This window comes from Tursiops truncatus, chromosome 10 (genome assembly GCF_011762595.2).
Source record: "Tursiops truncatus isolate mTurTru1 chromosome 10, mTurTru1.mat.Y, whole genome shotgun sequence".
Lineage (NCBI taxonomy): Eukaryota > Metazoa > Chordata > Mammalia > Artiodactyla > Delphinidae > Tursiops > Tursiops truncatus.
The window spans coordinates 99,393,257-99,415,980 of NC_047043.1; the positions used below are offsets into that span (position 1 = coordinate 99,393,257).

Consider the following 22,724-nt stretch of genomic DNA (forward strand, 5'->3'; position numbering starts at 1 on the left):
GCCGCGGGCTCAGGTGATGAGACCTCCCAGTCGCAGGACATCAGTAGAAGCAGCTGGAGCGGAGCCGGAATCTGGGGAGATTCCCCACTCTTTCAGGGACTCATGCGCCCTGAGGCAAACTGTCCCCTCCTGAACCTCTACCTCAATGTCTCCAACCTCAGAGAATAACACCCCGCTCTGAGGAATGTCCCGGGGCAGAAATGAAAGCCCTTTGTAAACAGTAAAGTGCTTGCCAAATGTAAAGAGAAACAGCTGTATCAGAACAGAACCCACACGTTTTGGATTTTAAAAAGGAAATGTTTATTTTCATGTTATAAGGTGATTACAAACTCCTCTAAAAAAAAAAGAGCAAAGATGAATTTAAAATATAGGTATACATATTTATCTAAAAAGCCAAAGAAGAAAAGAAAACCCCTGCAAAATACAGGAATTCATATCAGAAAACATTTATACATAAAAGCTGTATACTGCAAGACTGAGTTACACACCAAGGATTTTATTCAAATACAAATGCTCCTCCTCAGAAGAGTCTCTTGTTGGTTGATTTTTTTTTTTTTTACAAAAGTTTAAAATATCTTAAAAATATTTTGAAGTTTCAAAAAAAGTTCTGGTGAGCCAGACATATTTCTGGAAGGAAGCAAGACCCACATTCTCGGCATTCTCTTGTGCTAAATACAGTCACAGTTGCTAGGGATTCGAAAATTAATTGGGTGTAAAAAAAAAAAATTAAGCCAACATCTCGATTTGAAGCCAAGTATATAACAAGATGCTCCAATCCCTCAGGGAACACGGCGGAATAGCCTGTAGTGACACCCGTAAGAGAACAATGAAACCCAGCTTCCGAGCTGCAGTCTGAAAGCCTGGCACTGAGAGGGGGCACAGAGGAGGGGGGGAATGCTATTTCCTGGCCTCTGGGTACCTACACCCCTCTCCAAGTTTTGATGTCTGAGCTTTGTTGTTTTGTGGGTTTGTGCTTGCTGGAGTTTTGCACAGTGATATTCACAGCATCCACGTGGACAGCCTTGCCTGGCCCACCTGACCTTGCGTTTGAGGGCTGGATGGGACCTCTAGCCCCCTTGAGGGGGTTTCTCTTGGGTCCTTTCCCAGACTGTGTCTGAGGCTTGGTGTGGAAGGGAGGCACGCCTGCCAGAGCACTGGCTGCCCCAGCTGGAGGGGTAGTGCTGGGAGACGTTGGCTGGGGCCCTGACCGCCGTGTGCTGGCACCTGGGGACACAAGAACACTCTGGGCTAGGCTGAGGGGGGCTTCCTCTCCCCTCTGTCTCCCCACTGTCTTGGGGTGTGCTGGGGATCTGGGGTGAGAATGTGGCACTGGAGCTACAGAGAGGAAGCTGTGTATGGCCCAGAAATCATCCAAGGCCACTTCCGGCCACCTGGGAATTTCCCACGTGACCTCAGGCTAAATCCTGTCTGAGGGGCTCTGTCTGGACCCCTCAGTTTCCTGTGGTGCAACAGACGTCTCAGTGCCTCACTTCCAGACGGCTGCTGAGGGGAGGGTGCCGGGTGGACCAGCTCCCATCCCACTAAGCCATAGCTTGGGATCCAGCTGGCCCATGAGCATGGTCACAGGGTGGGTTGCAGTTCACCGCGTCCCTGAACTCTGGGGACGGAGCATGTCCTTTTTCATAAAGGCTGGTCTTTGGTCTTCAGGGAGAACATGCCCCTTTGACAACGAGGGTGCTGACCGGGGGGCCCAGGAAGCCTCTCTATCAGTGACCGTACGGTTCCACCATAGGGACTAACCGGGCCCAGGCCCAGCTGGACAGAGCATCTCCCCAGGTGAGATTATCCTGGGGCCATTACCCATTTGTGCATGCTAAAAACATCCTTTAAACCTCTCTCTTGCATCCCTTCCAGATCTGGCTGCAAGCATCAGAACTTCCAACCCATCCCAGGCAGAGCATGGATGGCGGACTGCCCAGAGACAGGCGGACCAGAGTCGTGAGCTCCAATGACAAGTTTCCTTTATGTGGAGACATAGAAGTCACACACCATTACACATTGTACTCACAGAGCAGAGTTCTGCTGATACACAAGAGCTAGGGTATCAGACAGGAGGGTCACAAGTGGAGACAGGTGCTCGGGAGATGGGCGAGGGTCAGGCTTGGGAAAGTGGCTGACCTTCCTTCCAGGCAGGGCCTGGGGACTTGGTCTGCATGTGTCTTTGGTCTAGAATTTGGTCTGAGAATCTTATAAGAAGAGGCCTTTTTCGGGCTATTTCCAGAATGTTGCAATTTGCCTACGAACCCGAAACACTGTGGCCCTCCTCGCCCCCGCACGTAACCTGTCCCCAGTCATCGACAGTGGTTAGTTTACTAATGTTCCATAAGACAAAGGAGAACAGGTCACATTCCTACTTGATAAAATCAGGAAAAAACCCCAAAACAATACAATCAATCAGATACAGTAGCAACCATAAATGCATCGTAAAACAGGCACACAGACTTGCTGACGGTTTGGAATAGGATTGGGTGCTGTTTAGCAGGGTGTATGTTTTGGAGACAGCGGACTGTGAATGCTTGCTAAAGACGAGAGGTTCAGAATCGTCTCTGCCCCTTGGGAGGGGGACACCCGAGACTCCTCCCCTGCCCGGATTTGGGGAGGGGGTCCCAGGATTCAGAGAGCCCCTGCTCTGAACGCCAGAGCCGGATCCTGCTCTCCACACCCCCGAGGCAGTCACTGCCGTTTCCGCGTGACAACGTTTCCGTTTACTTTACACCCTGAACTTGGAAGTTTCTGTTTAAATGGCACAGTTTAGATCCAAATGTGGGCTGGGTGGAGGGGTGTCCGTACTTGGGATTTTAAAGGTGGAGTGCCTTCCGTCCTGGTTCAGGGAGGAATGCCAGTTCTGGGGTGCCTGCCCCCGAACAACCCTGACTCACCTCCTGACCTCGATCCCCACATAGTGCGTACCCGACCCCAGCTTTTGCGGTGAAGGGGGAATAAAGAGTTTCCATATCTCCCAGGTTACCAGCGTGGGTTGTACTTGTGCCTGAATTTGCAGGAAAGTTTGGGGATCACCTCACCCCAATGAAAGCTCGCTCCTGGCACTCCCTGCTAGGCACCAGGGCGGCCCCGGGCTGGGGTCTTCAACAAGAGCCTCTGAGATGAATACAGAGCTGAGGGTGGAGAGCTGAGGGTGGAGAGCTGAGGAAAGAAGAGCACCGCCCCCTCCCCGGGGTCCCGGGCGCCTGGGGCCACGTCCTTTGGTCCACTTGCTCACCCCTCGCCCCTCACCAAATACGTACACCACGCTTCCCCTACAAGCAGCTGCGAGAGATGTCGGCTGGGGGAACAACCAGAAGCTGATCGGAATCCCCATCCAGGCCACAGCCCCATCTGCGTGAGGTCTGCAGCCCTGAGACCCCCCGCTCCTGCTGGGTAGCCTCCACTCCCTCCCTGGGACGCGCCAGGAAGGACGCCGCTCCCTCGCACACGGACGGTTCTGACAGCCCTTCTGACTATCCCCGCCTCAGTCTCGAAATAAAAGGGACTCTGCTCTTGATGCAATGGTTCCCAGTGCTCTCAGCATCACACTTTTCCTGTTGGGCCTCATCTGTGGGCTTTGAGTCCCTTTATATTTGAGAGGTTGGTTCATTATTTTGGCATCTCTCTTGTTGGCTAAGACAAGTGTCGTGAGGCGTCTCCCGACAGCCTTCCCTTCTCCAGCCCCTCGGGGTCTGGCCCGATGGCTGTTTGCTTCACTTGAACCAGGCTGGTAAGGTACTACCCCTTTAAAATGGGTCTGCTGTCCCAGGAAAATTCCACCCTGCGTTTTGGGGGCAGAACTTTCTGCCAGCTACACAGCACCGAAGAATTGCTTTTGAAAACAAGATCTATTGCTGGCAAGATCAATTCAAGTGGTAAAAGTGTAGGACAATCTCTACGTGTATACACAGTTATATGTTAAAAAAAAATACAAAGAAAAATTGACCAAGTTCCCATAAAATACATCTAATTCCATACGAAAGCTCTGCCTCGCCCCGGGCAGCTGCCCGTGGGTATTCTTTTTGTACAAAATATCCCCAAATCAAAACAAAATACACATACACACGACACCACACACACACACACACACACACACACACACGCACGCACGCACACACATTTTCTGTGACAATTAAAAAAAAATCCTAGTGCAAATATAAAGCTCTGTAAACCTGGTCCTATAAGAATCTAATGTTAGTAAACAGCAGGAAAGCAGCCCGTCGACTGGGAGAGAGCTCACATCATGGTCTCCACTATGATGTGGGTTGGTTTCCTGAGCGTGCTGTTAACGGACATGCGGGAGCTGTAGGGCATCGCCCCCTCTCGCTCCACGGCCCAACGGTTGGGTTCCCTCGGTGTCAGCAGGTACTTGAGTCTCTGGAGGAAGAAGGGGACAGGCACGGGGAGGCAGGTCAGCGGGCCCGGTTTCCCTCTTCACCTCAGGTCCTGCCAGTGTGCTCTGTGGCCTTTGCCAAACTAGTACCCTCTCTGGACCACCCATTTCATCCACTGGCAAATAGAGGACTTGAACTAAGGTCCCTCCAGGCCCTGAATGAGGGCAGAGTGCCCGCCGGTAGTTTCCTTGGCCAAGCCCTGCTTATACACCTCAGGGACAGGAGACTCACGCCTCCAAACTCTTTCCCCCTTCTCTGTCCCATGGAGCTGAAATACAGCTCCTTGTGATTCTCGTTCCCCTATTTCTCTGTCTTGCAAAGCAGCTGAGTTCCTGCAATTTGTATGCCCGAGGTTGGGTAACTGTCTTGAGCCTCCCATGGCTCCCACTTTCCCCGAGGAGAACCTCCGTCTCCCACAAGCTGCATGTCCTGCCTTCTCCATTTCCCCACTGAGGGTCTGGAGACCACTGCCTGGGTCTGTGCTGCCCCTCCCAACAGAGGGGACAGAGGCTGGACCACTGCCAGGCACACAGCAGTTTGTCCTCCCCAGGTTGCCAGATGATAGGATCAGTAAGGGAAGGAGCCCTCCCCAGGGCACCCAGAAAAGCAACAGCAGAGCTGGGACTTGAACTCAGAGCTCCCGCCTCCCAGCCCACCTCCCGCCAAGCGTCCACTCAGCGGCTTAAGTAGGAAGCAGGTGCTAACAAGAAACCCTCTATCTCGGCATTTACGTTCAATTTAGGTATAGAACAATTTTTAAAAGCTGCCTGTTAAAAGCTACGATATTTCATGTGAAAATCCAGACTTCCATCTACTCTTTAAAAACCACAGGTCTGGCCACCCCAGGCCCACATCTCCTTGAAAACGGGAGCCAGAGCTGAGAGCATCACTGCATCCCGCAATGGTCCGCGCCTTCCCGAGCCCCAGCTCCCCAGTCCCCCTCCCCACCTGGGTTGGCTGCCTGGGCCCTGGAGGAACCAGACCAGAGGCCCCAGGTACAGGGCTAAGGTAGAACCCAGCAGGAGGGGAGGGCCCTGCCCCCCCTTCATCGCTTTGCCTCTCCTGACATCTGTACAATGGGTGTGCGCCCCGAACTGGGGACACGAGCCAAACACCCCCGGGCAGCTACCTGGGGCCCCGTTTATGCAGGAGGTGCAGACATAATTGGAATCCTCCCAGGATGGAGCTCAGAGAGAAGTTCATGGATGGGAGGACCTCTTGGCAACCTGTGCAGGTAGGTGGTCGAGGGGCATGTGGTGAAGACAGGTGGATGGTGGCCAGGTGCCTTCAGAGGAGGGGGCTTTGGTTAACGGTCAGGTTTGGGGGTGAGGACCGGTTGTGAATTTGGGGTGGACTCGAATCCTTCCCCCGCACCAACCCCACTCTACCCAAACCTCTAAACTTGGGATGGAACAATATTTTAAAATTAGGCTTCAAAGAGACACAAGTCAGTGACCTGTTGGGTGTAGCTGTGGGCACTGAGCAATCGGGACAGACATCCAACACCCCCTGTTGTGCCCTCCATTAACCCTTTGGTTTCTGGGTGGTAGGGACATTCTGGAAATTCCTGGGGGAGGGGCTGGGTCTGTCCCAGGCCCAGTATTTCAGTATTTTGACACACGATAGGGCCCATCAGCATTCTGGCTGAATACTAGGGTCCTTCCCTGTGTCCTCTGAGAAAACACAATGGGTCCAGTGCTGCAGGAACACCCCAAGGGTCCTCCTGGCTCAGACAGACCCCAGCCTCATGGTTTCCTCCTGGCATACATCCCCCTGCCTACTTCCTCTGTCTCGGGAAGGCTGGTCTGGTCTCCTTCTGCCCGGCCTGGCATCTTTCCCCACCAACAACACCTCCAGGCCAATCCCCTGCCCACAAGGAAACCAGCCCAGCCCAAGAGGGAGCCAGGGCCCCAGGACATCCTGGCTCCAGATTTTTAAGAGAATAACAATAAAAACAGCCCAGAACAAAACAGTGCCGTCTTGGAGCCAGCCCAAGCCCAAAGGTTAAGGGAGAGTCTAAGAAAAAGATTTCTTGGAAAGAGCCCCGACTTTTGCCAGGGCCTGGAATCTCCAGGATTGTTGGAGGAATTTCTGAGAGGATGGTGGCGGGAGGGAGGCGCAGGGAGGAGACTGGTGGGCACAGGGGCCTGGGAGCTGGAGGGTCTGTTCGGTGCACAGGTGGCTTCTGAGGGTCGGGCAGCAGATGGGGCCACACGTCTGGCGAGGGGAACACCAGCACGGGCTGGGCTCGTCTGAAACTTGGCTCCAGGGCCAGGGAAGGCCTCTGGCTGAAGCTTAGCCTTGCTCGTGAGCTCCTGTCTCCCGTCTCACCACTTGGGAAACTTGGCCCCCACTGCTCCCGGGTGAAGCCCCGGCTCTTATCTTGGAATCCAAAGCTGCCACCACCTCTCCGGCCCCCGGCCCGGCCCTTGAATGTGTCACTGCTGCCCATTTTCCCACTATACACTCTCCTGCCCACAATCTCAACCACTCCACAGGGCAGGTGAGAGGTCTGGCGCTCAGAGAGGGCAAGTGACCTGCCCAAGGTCACACAGCAAACTGACAGCTGGCTGGCCTTCAGCATCCTGCCCCCACCCCAAATCCAGACTCGGAGCCCTGTGTGCTTACCACGAGGAACGGCCCTTCCGTCTGGCAGAGGCGGATGACCATGACCAAGGGGACGCACACAATGGAGGACAGGGCCAGGCTCCAGCCCAGCCCGATGGCCCAGTTGGGGTACACATAGACTTTGTTGTAGGTCAGGGGTACATACTTGACGAGAGAGAAGATAAAACATCCCTGTGGAGAGATGGGGGCGGTCAGGGGGCTTCTGGGACCAGAACAGGCTCCACCCAAGAGGCTCACACCCTTCTCCCTCTGGTGCAGGAGGGCCGCCCCCAGGGTAAACCTGATCAAGCCGCCTCCTTGCTCAAAACCCTTCTGCGGTTCCCCAGGACCTTCGGGATGCAAACTCCTTGTCTGGCCGGCAATTCCCTGTCACCTACCCACTGCCTCTTTCTCTGCCACTATACTCCAGCTACCTAGAATTCCTTTCAGCTTCTCAGCCGCTTGCCCTGGGGTCTCTGGGCAGGCTGTTCCCACTCACTGGGAACCTCTCTCTTGCTCACCTTCTCCTCATCCTAAATTTGCACTAATGGTCCTGCCCAGGCCCCGCCCAGGCTCAGTCAGGTGCCCACACTTCCCTTCCCAGAAAGCGCGATTTTTCGATTCTTCATGATCACAATTACTCGTTCCCCACCCAGCCTGAGTCAATGAGAGCGGAAGGTGTGTCTGTCCCATTCCCCTGTTTCCCTGACATGTGGTGTAGCTCTGGGGGCACACAGCTTCCCTTCAGCCACTGCCACCCCTCCACCTCCCTCTCTGAGCCCCAGGCCCGGCCCCCAAGGCAGGGTGTGGACCTGGGCCTTGCTGCCCTGTTGGGGGGTCCAGCTTAAGCCACGCCCAAGCCATTTATCAAAAACGTTTACTTTTTGATAAATATTGATTTATAATAATCCTAAGCATTTTTTAATCTTAAAAATAAGCATCCAGTGCTTCCCTGGTGGCACAGTGCTTGAGAGTCCGCCTGCCGATGCAGGGGACCTGGGTTTGTGCCCCGGTCCGGGAAGATCCCACATGCCGCGGAGCCGCTGGGCCCGTGAGCCATGGCCGCTGAGCCTGCGCGTCCGGAGCCTGTGCTCCGCAATGGGAGAGGCCACAGTAGTGAGAGCCCCGCGTACCGCAAAAAAAAAAAAAAAAAAAAAAGCGTCCAAAAACTTCAAGTGAACTATATTTTAGGATCAGCTTGTCTTTATCTTGAAGGTTGGTTTTTAACCACCTTTGCACCCAGGGGTCTATTATCAGAACACAGCATAGGGCTCTGTCCCTTAAGCATGTCCACATCACTGACTGACAGACCTATTTCCAGCCAAACAGGCTCTTTCTCCTGCACTCTCAGTGTGGCCTTGCCTGCCCGGGCCTGCGATCCTCCCTAGGACTGTCTTTTCCTCTGGGAGGGTCAGACTCACCAATGATCAGTGATACTTCAAAATGATGGTGCCAAAAGGAAAAACAGAAGTGGCTTTTAATTCTTAAGGAACATAGGGGTGGGGTGGAGTCAGCTCTGCGCCCCAAAGCCTGCACGCTAGGCTGGCTGGAGGGCTGCTTCTGGTCAGAACTACAGCCTCTCCGTGTAGAACCCAGTGAAAATGACTTAAATCTTCATTATCTAATAAGGGGGGTTTGAAGGGAAGACAAACCTATCTAAACCAGAATTGGTGAGGGGGTGGGGGGGAATGCTCTTCATTAGGCACCTACTGTATGCCTGGCCCTGTTGTTGCTGTCCTACGTGTGGGGTGACGCTTAGAGGGGGAGGGTCCCAAGGGAGGGCAGCTCTGCCCTCCCAACCCAACCCGGGAAGCAGCATGTCCACCTGTGTCACTCTTCCCGCCACCTCAGAATGCAGCCTCTCACCTATCCAATCCCCGAGGGAGGGAGGGAGGAGGAATCCCATGGTCAGAGTGGTGGGGGGAGTTGCCCACAAATAAATCATTAAGTGAGGATGAGAACACGGGCTTTGCACCCACCTAAATTCACCACCAACAATGCACTCCCTGATCATGGTTACTGGCTGCTACAGCTTCCTTATATTGTGGGGAAAATCTGCATCTCAGATGAAAAGGCCGAGACCGTGTTCAGTAATAAAGTAACAACCTAAGACAACCTAAGACGGTCGCTGCCACTCAGCCCCGCATCACTCAGTCTCCTTGTTTTACAAATGCAGGAACGTGGGCCCTATGAGGAAAGGCCTGGAAACAGAGGTCACTGAGGGGAGGACCCATTTATCTCCCGGCACCTGGTTCCTAAACACAAGGAACATTTCTGCCATCTGTGCTCCCCACGGTCTGAGCTGAGAGCAGCATAGCAGACGTCTTTCCTTGCAATTAGCTCCAAGCTCATGATAGGTTTCAAACACCGGTAGGGAAGCAGCTTTTGCTGCAGAGGACCTCCCTTTGGCCAGAGCCTCCTAGCAGAGCCTAACGGGTGCCTGGGCCCCAAGGCCGCATCCCCAGATGGCAGGTGCAGGAACCCTGGTGCGAAGGGGGACGTGCACATCACTGCCCTTGGGTCCTGGTGGCTACTACTACTCCTTGTTCCTGGGAGAGGCCAGGGTTCCTCTCTGCTGGGACCTCCCCTCTCCAGGCACGAGCCCCGCCCTCCATGGGAAACACTGCATTTCCAGGGTCTATGACGTCTCCATTCGACATTCCCCAAGGCCCCTCAACTTAATCAGTGACCCTGACTGTGCCCATGAACTCTGGAAGGGTTTGAGGAAAGGTCATGTACTCAGTGATGGAACCCTGCAATTTCTTGGCGTGCCCGACTCGCGCCCCTCTGCCAGCACTGCCGTTCCGGTTCCCTCCTCCTGACAAGCTCCTACTCATGCAGCACAGGGAACCCTCCGGAGCAGCCTGGCCCCTCCCCAGCACAGCTGTCACTAGGCTTGTCAGAGGCCAGCACTAAGCAGATGCTGGGTGAACGATGCGTTAGCCGGTGAAACTGTCAAGCCCCGGGGAGGAACGGCTACTGCCCGCGGCCGCGCGGAAGGACACTCACAAGACAGAGAAGCGGAGTGACCACGGCCCAGCTGTACTTCATCCAGGGCCCAGGCCGATAGCCGATCATGTCCTCAATACCGTCATAAAAGTTATCACTGCCTGCAAGAGACAGAGGCAGACAGATGTTGACCCGGTGTCCGATGCAGCATCCGCCCCGGGAACAGCACAGCAGGGGCTCAAGGGCCCTGGGTGGGGGGGTGGCGGGGAGGGGGTGTCTCCAGGGCCTCATCCAGGTCCCTGCATCACAAATCCCAAGTGTTGGCAGACGTTTATCTGAAATGATCTAAAATTCACATGTCTCTGGGCACCCGGTATTTTTCTGGTAACTTTACGCAGACCCCCAAAACCCGGTGTGGCCATTCCAAGGTCTCGAGGAAGTCAGAATGGACCATTCCTGGACCCTAGAGTGGTTCATCAAAGACAGACCCCTGGCATGGCCGAATTCTGTGTTTGTCAAAGCATTCACTCACACCTTGCACCTTCAGCATGGGGAGAATCTTCGGTGTGGCTACGGTCATATTATTTGTGCTGGAAGGGGCGGTCTTGAGAGGAAAAGTCCAGGCAGGGAGTGACTCTGTGTCTGACTCAAAATGAAATTCCCACTAGAATTCTGTTTCTGAAGCTTCTAGATAGAGAAGCCCAAAGGAGAGACTTGAGTAAGATATGCAAACATCTCTACTCACCATATATCCAGGCAATAGCAAAACATTCAAAGAATGCAACCCACAAAAGGCACACACCGCTAGCTGCATAGTAGTCAAAGAGCTGAAACACATACATGCCGCCCTGTGAAGAAAAAACCAGAGAAGGTGGGTTTGTTATTTGGCATCTCATTCCCTCAATATATAAAGAGATCTGGCCTGTCAATAAGAAATAGAAAATCCAAGGAAAAAAAAAGTGCAGAGGGTGTAAGGATCAGATACATGTCTAAACAGATGCTTAACTTCATGTTCGACAAATTTAATTAAAAAGATACACACACACAGAAAAGAAAGCAAAACATGTCTTTCTTAGCGAAAAGTGATGGGTTCTCTGAAGCCTGTTTCCAAAGGAGGGGCTTAACACTCACTGTGGCCGACACAGAAGACTTCAGTGAGACCCCGTTGCTCAGTGTATGAACCTGTGGCCTGCCTTTCAGGGGGTGTTTCTTACAGACACTTCGAGAAAAGCATTTATTTTTACTTCTGGTAAGGAAAATCGGTGATGTGAAACCCCAAATTTGGGGGCAAATGCAACCCTCTGCTGGAGAGTATGGAGAGATGGGTGAGGGGCACAGGAGGGATCAGCCCGGGCCCGGGCTTAGGCTCACATGCTCACACGCCTCCCCTGCAGGCCTGAGAAGGGCCACTGCATACAGTGCGGTGGGGGGGGTGGGGGGGCGGTGGGGGGGCGGGGACAGAGCTGTGGTTAAAATGGATTTCGGCTGAAGTACCCCTTTCTCAGTCTTCTGCGGATGAGGAGGGACAGAGGGCAGAGGGTGGCCACTGTGCTGCCAGGGTAACAGGGAAGTGGGGCAGGGAGTCCTGGATGGGGCAGGACTCCTGAAGTAGGGTGGCCAGGAGCTCAGCTCTCACCCAGCTGCCTCCACGGGGGGAGCGGGGAGGTGGCGTGGCCTTGAACTGGCCTTTGAAACATATTTAGAGCAACAAGGGCCCCGCCAGGGGAGGCCCCTCATGCCAGGGGAGAGAGCCACCTACCTCCGTCACCATGGTCAGCCCCAGCAGGTAGCTGACACAACATATGGAGGCGATGAAGATTTCCCGGCGGAAACCCTTCCTTAGGAAGGATGGGTGAAGGTCGACCAAGGACGTGATCTGTCCTTCCACTTCCACAAACTGGGGAGGAAAGGAGAGGGGTGAGTGGCAGAGGTCCAGCAGCCCCTCAGCTCAGAGACAAGGCCCCAGCGAGGTCGGCTGTGGGGTAGAGTCCACACCGTTGGGCTCCGTGTGGTGAGTAGTCCTGCCTGCTGAGCCAGGCCTGGCGGGCCACGCGCAGCTGTCCAAATACTCCACACCTCTGCGGCCCTGAGCGCTTCTCTGAGGCCCGTGCTGACCCTCCACTGGGCATGCCCGCTGGCACGCGTGCGTCGACGGGGCAACCTCCCACTTTGGTCTGGGTCATCTTTGAAGCCAAGGGCGGTGCCCCATCATTTCTGGGCCTTGAGTGCCCGGCCGGGCCTGGCGCAAAGGGCAGCGCAGCAGCACGTGACCAATGGGTGGTAACCCAGGCAAGTCTGGGCCTTAGCTCCCCATCCAATTCACATGGTGGTTTTTAACCCCGTGGGGATCGTGGGCCCGTAGGGGGATTTTGCACACGTGCGTGCACGCCCAAAGGCCCATGTGTGTGAGCCAAATGCAGCCTGTGACCCCAGGAACCCATCCCTGGGCTCCCAAAGGTAAAACAGCTGATCGAAAACGCCAGTCCATGAGTAACTTTCTAGGGTGACCCTCAATCTTTCTAAATCATCTCATCTTTGCACCTAATGATTTATCCCGGAGGTCATCCCACATCAGTCCATGCAGCTGCCTCGGTTCTTAAATGGTGGCATAAAACTCCGTCCTGTGGACGCTTACCATCATGGATCTAACCAGTGCCCTGCAGACGGTGTCCAGCCTCCACGGCTGCTGACCTGGGCAGGACTCTTCCCCCGAGTCCGTCTGTCTTTAGACATGTGTGCACAAGTATCTGTAGCACAGTCTAGACGTACGCTTCAGAGTTAAAGGCGTGCAGATGCACTTATAATTGGGGTGGCTGCAGCCAAACTGCTCTGCCCACCAACACACCCTCTGAGGCCATCTGATTCCTCTAAACGTTAACAAGCTAAAACCTCGACCTGTCTGCTCTCTCATCTGGGAGAGGCTTTGGGGAAGGAGGTTTCCCCAGCCTTCCTACAAGACATGGCCAACCGCTGGCTCCTTTGGGAAGCATCATGGGACGATCGAGGAACATACACAAGGAGCAAGTCCCTTTCATGTGCCCAAAGGGGCTGGAAATTCAGGGAAAAGATGATCAAGAGGCTCTTGAAAGGGGTCCAAAGAGAACAGGGGGCTGATGATTTGACCTCTGATTGATGTGTCAGCCAAAGGGGTTCTGAGTCTAAATTGTCACTGGATTAGAGGAGACCTGCAGCTCAAACATTAAGCTTGAAAAGCAGTTAAAAACAAAGGTTCTGGGACTTCCCTGGTGGTGCAGTGGTTAAGAATCCGCCTACCAATGCAGGGGACACGGGTTCGATCCCTGGGCCGGGAAGATCCCACATGCCGCGGAGCAACTAAGCCCGTGCGCCACAACTACTAAGCTCTAGAGCCCTCCAGCCAGAACTACTGAGCCCGCACGCCACAACTACTGAAGCCCTCGCGCCTAGGGCCCGTGCTCTGCAACAAGAGAAGCCACCGCAATAAGAAGCCCGCGCACCACAACGAAGAGTAGCCCCTGCTCGCCGCAACTAGAGAAAGCCTGCGCGCAGCAACGGAGACCCAACGCAGCCAAAAATAAAAAATAAATGAATTAATTAAAAACAGAACAAAACAAAAAAAACAAAGGTTCTTTCCTTTTTTGAGATTGGAAAATTAAAGACAGGAAGATCCAGTGTCACTGAGAGTCAGGGCCAACAGCAGCACAAGCTCCTTGTTTCCAAGTTCACTGCACCTCTGGGGGACACCAACCCCAGCCCTCACCCGCTCCACCAGCCTCTCGAGACCTCCCTCACTTAATAGTGGTGTGACCCTGACTTCTCTGAGCCGCAGCTTCCTACTCTGTAAAATGGGAGCATCTTGCGTACTCAACAGGGGTGATGGGAAAGATGGGAAATCATCAGAGTAGACTGGCAATGGGGTGATTCCTGCTAACGCACATCAGGGGCTGAATGGGTGAGCTCCTGGGCGAGAGGGAATCCAGCTCTCTTCTCCTTGTGCTGTTTGTTCACAGACTGTGTCCCCCTCGGGCGGGCCAGCTAGCGAGCATCTGCCTCCACATGGGTGACAGTCCGACTCCCTCTCCCTGGGAAACACATAGCGGTACGATGGCCCCTCAGCCAAACACAGTGCTCCCCCCAAATGCTAGGAACACCCCCTCCTCTAATGAGCGAGGCTCACGCTCCCCCTGCCTGAGACTGGCTGTGGATCCCTGCATGTCCGAAGAACGGAGTTCTTTGGGGGGAACTCAAAGGAAAGGCCAACTAGCAGGGACGAACTGGCAGGTCTGGGGACAGGCAGCCATGACTCCAGTCCTTAACCCACTGGGTGTGGCCTCAGCCCAGGGCCGGTTCCCTCTGAGCCTCAGTTTTCTCGGCTCCGGGGAACAGTTGTTCCCAGGCATCGGGACACTGTGTGGATTAAGGAGCGGATGCATAAAAGCTAGGTTAGGAGGGAGGGTTCGTGTTTAGTGGGGACAGAGTTTCAGTTTGGGAACATGAGAAAGTTCTGGAGATGGATGGTGGTGACGGCTGCACAACAACGCGAGCGTACTTAACGCCCTGAGCTGGGCGCTTAAAAACGGTTACGATGGTTGATTCTGTGTTATGTGTGTTTTGCCACACATGACACGTGAAGCCCGGTCCGAGTGGACAGCTCGCAGGGCAGGGCCCCTATCACTGCTGGTGCTGTACGAGGTGGTCGCTGGCATCTGCGAAACCTTCCCCCACGTCCCTGACTTCTCAGAGCACACAGATGCAGGGGAGGGATGCCAGGGTTCGAATCCCACCATGCCCTTTCCTGGCACATCCATTAGGCAGGTCGTTCAGTGCCATGAGTTCCATGCTCTGAAGCAGAAGAACACCGGCTCCCTGCGAGCCTGGCTTTGAGAGCTTTGAGATTCCCTAAGCAAACAGCCGCAGTGGGCCTGGCTCAGAGGTGCACACCCTCAACCAGGGGAAATCTAATGAATAACCCCCTCCGCCTGTTCACGAAGCAGTTCCGTATCCCAAGAGGCCAATTTTGGGCCCATGGAGATGTCACGCTTTGTCATTTATTAACCTCTTTCTGTTTTTGTCTTTGGCTTTCACTGAGAGCTCTGGAAGAAGTGATAAAAGCCATTTGCTTGGGGCCTCTGAAGGCCAAACTCATTAACTAGGAATGAGGATGGAGCCCTCCTGCTGTTTACACAGCTCAAGCCCATCAACAACTGCACAAGTATTTTGTTTACAGTCTCCCAAATGTTTTCCTTCCGTCTTCTCTGATAATCCTGGTCCTCTTTCCGCCAAATCCTCCACTCTTCTCTTGACCTTGCTAGCGGACCACCTCCTCTCCGCTGCCTGACCTTCTAAGACTTTCTTCCTACCCGGTTCTGAATCCCCGGGGACCATCCGGGCACGGGCCTTGAGGCTGCTGCCCAGGGGGCAGTGGCAAAGCCCTCTCCTGAACAGGAGCAGGCCCCCACCTCTCACGGGGTGAGACCAGACCTCTGTGAGGCAGCCGGAGCCCAGCCTGCAGACGAGGCTGCCTTCCAGTGCCTGACCTCAGATGAAGGCCCATGTGGCCATGCGCACAGGGCCAGCCCGCCCTGCACACCTTAACTGTCCACCCCTGGAGCCACACCTGTGCTCTCGAGAAGGCCTCAGAGAAAACACACCTATCTCCAGGGAAGGTGTCCCAGGGGCTCACTCTACGGTCCTCCGAGCACCACTGACTGCTCCCTACCAGGCACTGTGCCTGGCATTTCCCACAAGGCAATGTAGGTATAATCATACCCATTTATCAGATGAGGAAACTGAGGCTCAGAGTGGGGGAGGAAACGTGTTCCATGACACAGAGCAGCATGGGGGCTGGGAACAGTGTTACTCCAAAGCCAGATGCAGACCCCAGCTGGCTCTCATTGACATCCCCAGGGGGTCGGGGGGAGGCCTGAGTCCTGGAGGGATGGGACGTGGGGGTTAAGAAGCACAGGAAATGACCATGGTGTACGTGGAGTCCTGCCTGTTGTGGAGAGGGGGCAGAAAGCTGGGAAGGCCGGAGGGCAGGATGGGTGTTGGCAAGGCTCCGGAGGATCAGTTTCCCCGTGGGGGCCAAGATCGAGGACCCATGTGCCCCAGGAAGCAGAGAATACAGCCGTGGTTCCAGCTGCTGTGGCCACACTTAGGACTGCCAGTGATGGCCTGGCCAGTGACCACCTCATGCCCTAGACAGAGGTGTTGGCCCCTTGCCCGAACGGCCTGTGTGCCATGTCCCTCCTTGGCCTGCCTGGGTGCCCCATGCTCCACGGCACACGCCACTACTTTAAGGCCTTGCCCTTCTAGTCGTACCCATGGCTCTCTGTGGACCACAGCCTGTGGCTGTCCGTTTCCCCGTGCCGAGGTCAAAGACTCGAGCTTTGGGGCAGACAACATCCTGCTGCTGCCCTGGGGCTGTTTCCACTCCTGGGGTCCCAGAGGAACCTTCGCTGGCCGAAGCTGCTGCAGGTCTGCAGAGGGGTGTGAAGGGGTGTCAGCAGCTCACTCACAGCACAAAGAGGGCGGCTCTTCCAGAACCAGGTTCGGGGGTGTGGAGGGGGGCGGAGGCGGTCCCACCCAGGGGCCATCCCCTCGCTCTGTACATACCTGGCTATCCAGTCCAAGCAAGAGAAGCATAATAAAAAAAAGGATGGACCAAAACGTGGGCAGCGGCATCATTGTCACAGCTTTCGGGTAGGCAATGAAGGCCAGGCCAGGACCTAACGGAAGAGAAGATGGGGAGGGGCAGAGGGGAGACATCAGCGCCCAAGCCGCCCCGAGCCCCGGAGCCACACAAGACACTCGGGTCTGAGGCGGGTCTCCCAAGCCCCAGATGCAGGGTCCCGCCTGGGGGAAGAGGCCAGGCCTGTCTCACTGTGGGGTGGGACGCGCCGGGGCTCAGGCGGGGCCCCGTTTTAGCATCTGTCTCCTATGCAGCAGCACAGGTGGCCTCCTCACACGCCAGGTTCCGAGCGGACACCGGTTATGGGGTAGGAAATAGGACCAAGCCTGGGACTCGGTCTGCCGGCTTGGGAAAGGAGGACCTCCCCCCAAACCAGAGAATCACACCAACGTTCGCTGGAAGGAAGCAAAAACAGGGAGCGTCCTGACTACTAGAGTTATCTGACTACTAACACCCTGTTTGCAAAGAAAAGCTTTCTACTGAAACACTAAATGAGGGGCCAGAAAAAAGAACACAGAACCACGCCCCGCGGGGCCGATGTCTCTTGCGGGTGCATCTGTGCACCCACTGGAGCACCGTCACAGCCAAGGCCCAAAGCTGGAGGGAGGCGAGTGCAGGGCAAGACCCCAGGCGGAGAGCCCCCCAGGCTGCAGTCCAGTCCTCGGCCCACCACCTCCGCATCACGTCACCATACGCCCTCTCGGGGCCTCAGGCTCCCCACAGAAGTGAGGGGCAGGTTCCCATACGTGAACCCCAACGAGGCTTCTCCTGCTCAGATTCTTGGGTGCTGGTGCCATTTCCCTGGTAAAGGGCTCTGGTCTCTAGGGAGGGCCGTGACTATTTGGAGGCAGGAGCCCCACCGGCTCTGGGGGTGCCTCCAACTGGAAACGTCCCCTCTCGCCTCCAGTCGGCCTGAGAGAAGACACCGGGGGAAAGACGGAGTTGTAACCGAGACCTGTGGGTCCACCAGACGGTCGGGAGCCGCCAAAGAAAGGAGACAGGGAGGGCCTGGGCTGAAAAAAAATAGAGCAAAATCCACAACTCAAAAACAATTAAAAAAAGGCAAGAAATGTGAAACGAGGAGGGCTGGAGGGCAGGATATTTGAAACAGGTATCAGGAACCAAATGAATGGTCTGAGAATGAAAAAAAAAAACTTTGATATAAATTGGAGCCAGAAACCACATCGTACGGCGTTGACCACACGCGTGGTGGCGAGGGCGAGACCCTATACAGCCAGAGTCCCCCAACGTGAGGAAAGCCCAACGGTGACTGTGACCATGTCCTCGGAGGCGATGGTGGAAAACCCCCGGAAGAGGTGGAAGGGTGCTCGTCCCAACCCCAAAGCCCCAGCTGGAGTAGTACCCGCATTTCCACCTGGCTGGGGCCCCCTGGGCCCCCCAGGTCAGCTCCGGCCCGACTGGTAGGCGGCACCGGGAGGAATCAATCCAGCCGCTGCGAGACAGATGTAAAATGGGGCCCTCGCCCCACCTCTCCCCCGCCCGCCCGCTGGGCCCTGAAGCTTCTCAACGGCTGTTTCTGTATTTCAGTTTTGCCTTTTTCAAGCCAGCCTCCGGGGGAGGGTCTGAGCATCCTTCTCTGAAAGCACGGGAACTAGAGAGAGAAGTCGGGGAGACACGGCAGCCGCTGGAGCCCCTGGGGCAGCAGAGATGCCCCGCTCTACGCTTCATTTGCAATTTGCACTCCGTTCGGCTAAATAATTATCTTGTTCCAATGCACTTCGCTCAATATGGTGCTTGTTAAAAGCTTATTAGCGAAATAATCACCCTTGATGTGTCGGCTGTTCAGACATCACCGTGGGGAATAAATGACAAGGTCTTTGAAGTGGACGGGAATAAGAAACAACTTATCTTGACGATGAATACGTATATAAAAGTATCTAGCTGTCCACAGAGAAGGATCTATTTCATATACTGACAGATCTATTGAAAGATCTATTTCACATATTTCATAATCTCCCACTGCCAAATTCCCTCCATGCTCCTGGCGATTCCCCATCAATCAGAATTGGTTTGCAAGCCCTCAACCGGAAAAAAAAGCCATTTGCAAAGGAGATGTCAACTGTCTCCCCTTCGTCACTCTGCCAAAGTGCCACACGCGTGTGGTTATTTCACTTCTGGAAATACTTTGTGTCCTCAGTCTCTGGCCTGCCTCTGGGGGCTCTCAGGGAAGGAAAACTATGTCTGAAGGTCCGATCTGGGAGCGGGGGCAGTGGAGACAGCTGTGGGGCTGAGGCGTGGGCTTGTCAGGCCTGTCTTGCAGCACTGGGCGTGGGAGGAGGGGGCAGGGCAGTGAGCATCTTCACCGAGTAAGGGGGGAAGCGGGGCCTGCGGCTCTGAGAGGCCGGAGGAGCCCAGAGGTCGCAGGTGTGCACGGTGGGATGGGGAGGCTGCAGGGGGATATCCTTGTGTCAGAGGGACCTGTCCAGGAGACCCCAGCTCTGACGCTGACCAGCCCAAGCAAGGCCCTAGGTCTCAAGCCGTTGACCTCACCTGCCGTGGTGACATCTGAATGCATGATGCTGGGGCGCCCAACCCCCCAACACTAGGGTCCCTGGCTGGGGAACCAGGACACCAGCCCTTGTTTCCAACAAGGGCAAGGGTAGCGCCATGTGGGGGCTCCAGCTGTGCCTGACCCTGGTCTGTGATCCCTGGAATTAGGACCTCACGCTCTCCTCTGGGCCTGGGAGGGGCCTCAGCCTAGGGCCCTCACCTGCTTCCAAGTGGCCCCTGAGAGGTTGTGGGAAGTCAGGTGGTCAGGCTGTGAAACAGCAACAACCACCCTCCAAGTGACCTGAGCAGGATGAGCGGAGGCCGCAGAGGCCAGAAAGGCGGACCTTGGGGACCCTGGGAATAAGGTTCTCACTCCCACATCGAAGCCCCCGCAGCCGCAGAGCTGGGGTCCAGGACTGGGAGCGCCCACGGGCACATCTTAGAACTGGGACACCTGTGCTTCTGACGCTCTAGGATTCTAGCAGCTGAAGCCCTCGCAATTCTCGGGTTCCAGAACCATCTTGCTGGAACCCCAGGATCCCAGCCTAAGACCCCAGGCTTTGAAGACTCTGATTCTAAGACTGTCTCTCCACTGGCAGGTGTCTTGCAGGAAGTGCCCCACCAATGGGGCCCACACCCCAGGGGGGTGATGGTGTCCCCAACAACCTTCCCCCAAACTGGACCTGTCACCGTCCCAGAGGGTGGCCTGCCACACCCCCTGTCCCTCCCCCACCTGGGCCTACGGTGGTGCCTGACACAGGGCAGAGACTCAGCAAATCAAGAAACAGCGGTGGAATGAATGAATGGGTTCGCTTAGAGGGGGCGTGCTGGAAGCAAAGTGCAAAATACAGAAACCAAAGCTGAGAAGGTGGTGATGGAATGCCGATTGGTGGCTGCCTTGGGCCTGAGTTAGGAAGTGGTTTCTGTTGCTGAAACCAGGAGTTTGCTGGAGAAGGACAGGGAGGGGGAAAGACCACATGAGAATAGCTGAATATTCCCCAACTTAACCAACCCCAATGTTTCTGCCGCCCCTTGGGCAAAATTGCAATTGGAAGTGTCTAAAATTTAGCTTTTATACTCTTTGATACTTGGGGGACGTCTTGGTGGGGGGGGTCCATTTCAGAAACCAGGCTCATCCCCCCCACAAAGCCCCCTGGGGGGTCTGGCTTCATGCCTGCAGTACTCGGCTTACACACTAGGTGGCAGTGCCCACCACCACTGCCACCGATACCACCATACCTGACTCAGCCACATCAGCAATGTCCACCCCTTGCTCTTGTGCCATGAAGCCCAGGATGGAAAAAATTGCGAAGCCAGACACAAAACTGGTACCACTGTTCAGGCATCCCAGCAGCATACAGTCCCTATGTTACACATATGTCAGGGAGCAAGTTAATTCACAACACAAGGAAGCCACGCTCCCTACTTCTTCTCTTTTTTCTTTAAACATCATCATCATTTCTAAGGCCCACCAGGCCCGCTGGTGCGACACTTGCCTGTACGAGTTGTACTTGTACTTGTTGTAGCTCCCCAGCGAGGTCATGGCCCCCAGGCAGATGGCGTAGGAAAAGAATATTTGGGTCCCAGCATCGATCCATACCTGGGAAGGGTGCGGGGGGAGGGTGGCAAGGAGAGAGAAAAGGAGACTTTAGAGCCGGCTGCCTGGAGGAGGTGGCGCGGGTCCCTGGCCACCGGGCCCCGAGGACAGCGCCTCGAATTATGCAGGTTCTTGATGCAATTAGAGCGTTTGCGCTGGAATCCAAGCTGCAAGGAATCCCAGAAGTCTAAGAAGCCCCCCAGTCACTCAGCATCAGGGTTAAGAGGCTGGCTTTTGAAGCAGAGGGACCTGGATTCCAACTGTGGAATGATGTAAATATGACTCCTGGAGCCTCAGTTTTCACATCTGTAAAATGGGCTCCACTGCCCTGCCCCACAGCGCTATTTTGCAGGCTCAAAGAGTTAAGATCTAGCCCAGTGTCAGACACATGGTAAGCCTGTAAGTCAAGGCTGCTACCATTACTGTACTTGTTATTGTCTGGGGCCCCCGAGTTGGAAGGGGGAGGAATTCCTGAATGGATTATGCAGGCAAAGCTGTTCTCCAGAACCTTCATCAAGTGGCTCCTGACGGCCAGGAGAGCTGCCTCCCCAGCTGTCCTCTGACGATGGCCAAGCCCTTCCCACCTACCTCCTGCCCAGGGCGAGAGGACAGTGGGGAAGAGACCCGAAGCATCACAGGCCCTTGGAGGCAACCTAAAGGCTGAGGACCCTGGGGACAGAAGGTCCCCAGAACCCCAGATGGGCCAATAAACTCTTCAACTGCCTGCGGTCACGTGGCTGAGTGCCTGGAGGTGGACGTTTAGTATTTGCCCCCCCGGCCCGACCTTCTAAGTGGTCACCAACTCTGAATTCCATCCTCAGACAAGGAAGCCCAACTCTCCCACCCCCACGATGCGGCCCTCAAGGCCGCTGTGGCAGAGGAGAACAGCTCATAGCGACTTCTCTCCCTTACCTGGCGCAATACCTAAAGAAACTTTATAATGGGCCCGCCTCCGGAGTCCTCGATGTGAAAAGATACACGCAGCCGGAATGGCCCACGAGCACCGTGAACAGCCCGCCACAGCCCAGTGGAAAAGTACCAGGGCTGACGGCCCGGCTAGATCTGTGTGCCCAGAACCACAGACACTGCTTCAGCTTCCTTTCCCCACACTGGCCCCGGGTAGGAGGGGGGCCAGGCTGCCCTGCAGTACCTGTGGGTCCTCCAGGCGGCTGATGTCGGGGTACAGATAGAACTTGATGCCTGCACCTGCACCGGGCAGCGTCAGTCCCCGGACCAGCAGCACGAGGAGCATAGCGAACGGGAAAGTGGCGGTGAAGTAGACGACCTGCAAGGGACGAGAGCGATTAGGGGGCCTGCTGCTATTAAATTCGAACATCCTCTCCGAGGCAGGCATTCTGGAGCGGAGCTTGATACTTCCCTTGCTGGGTGACTCTGGGCATGCTGCTTACCTTCCCTGGGCCTCACGTGCCTCACCTGTAACCTGGGTATAATACAAGTACCTACCTCATAGATGTACTGAGATTCAATGAAAAAAAATCTATAAATATTTACTAGGCCCAGGAAATACAGGGAACCAATCCCTGCCCTCATGGAACTGACATTCTAGCAGGTGAAGAAGGACACTGCACAATACGACAGTAAACTATTAAGTGTGTATGCCCAGTGGTTGGCCCACAGGACGTAGCACAGATCAGCTAACGTTACAACCATTAGTATGACTCACGGTTCAGAACCAGGTAAGTGTAGGTTCAAATCCCCGCTCTGTCCCCTCACATGCTGTGTGAACTTGGGCATGATGCTTAACCTCTCTGGGCCTGTGGCCTCACGTGTAAAACGGAGGTAAGAGTAATAGAAGGCCCTCATTAAGGGATCAGGCAAGGATTCAATGGAACGATGCTCACAACGTGGTCAAAACAGTGCATGGCACCTAGGTGGCCGCTTAGGTGCTTGAGCAAGAAATGGGGCCTGTCGTTGGCCATGTGATTGTGCAGGAAGCAAACAGGAACTTCTGGAGAGGGGAAACGAGGAT

At 55.1% G+C, this 22,724-nt stretch overlaps 1 protein-coding gene across 3 annotated transcripts in view; it reads right to left on the bottom strand.

Moving 5' to 3' along the window:
• Positions 1-276: 276 nt before the first annotated feature.
• The window catches only part of SLC6A6 (solute carrier family 6 member 6), an 80,204-nt gene continuing 57,756 nt past the window's right edge, over positions 277-22,724 (bottom strand). For all 3 annotated transcript variants that reach the window (XM_073787759.1, XM_073787758.1, XM_033865494.2), the window contains 9 exons: positions 21,885-22,019; positions 20,634-20,737; positions 20,377-20,501; positions 16,551-16,663; positions 11,716-11,853; positions 10,702-10,804; positions 10,017-10,117; positions 7,029-7,199; positions 277-4,383 (listed from right to left, as the gene is read on the bottom strand). In XM_073787759.1, the coding sequence (XP_073643860.1) occupies positions 4,243-4,383; positions 7,029-7,199; positions 10,017-10,117; positions 10,702-10,804; positions 11,716-11,853; positions 16,551-16,663; positions 20,377-20,501; positions 20,634-20,737; positions 21,885-22,019 (1,131 nt within the window). In that variant the 3' untranslated portion in view covers positions 277-4,242. The remainder of the gene's footprint in view (positions 4,384-7,028; positions 7,200-10,016; positions 10,118-10,701; positions 10,805-11,715; positions 11,854-16,550; positions 16,664-20,376; positions 20,502-20,633; positions 20,738-21,884; positions 22,020-22,724) is intronic.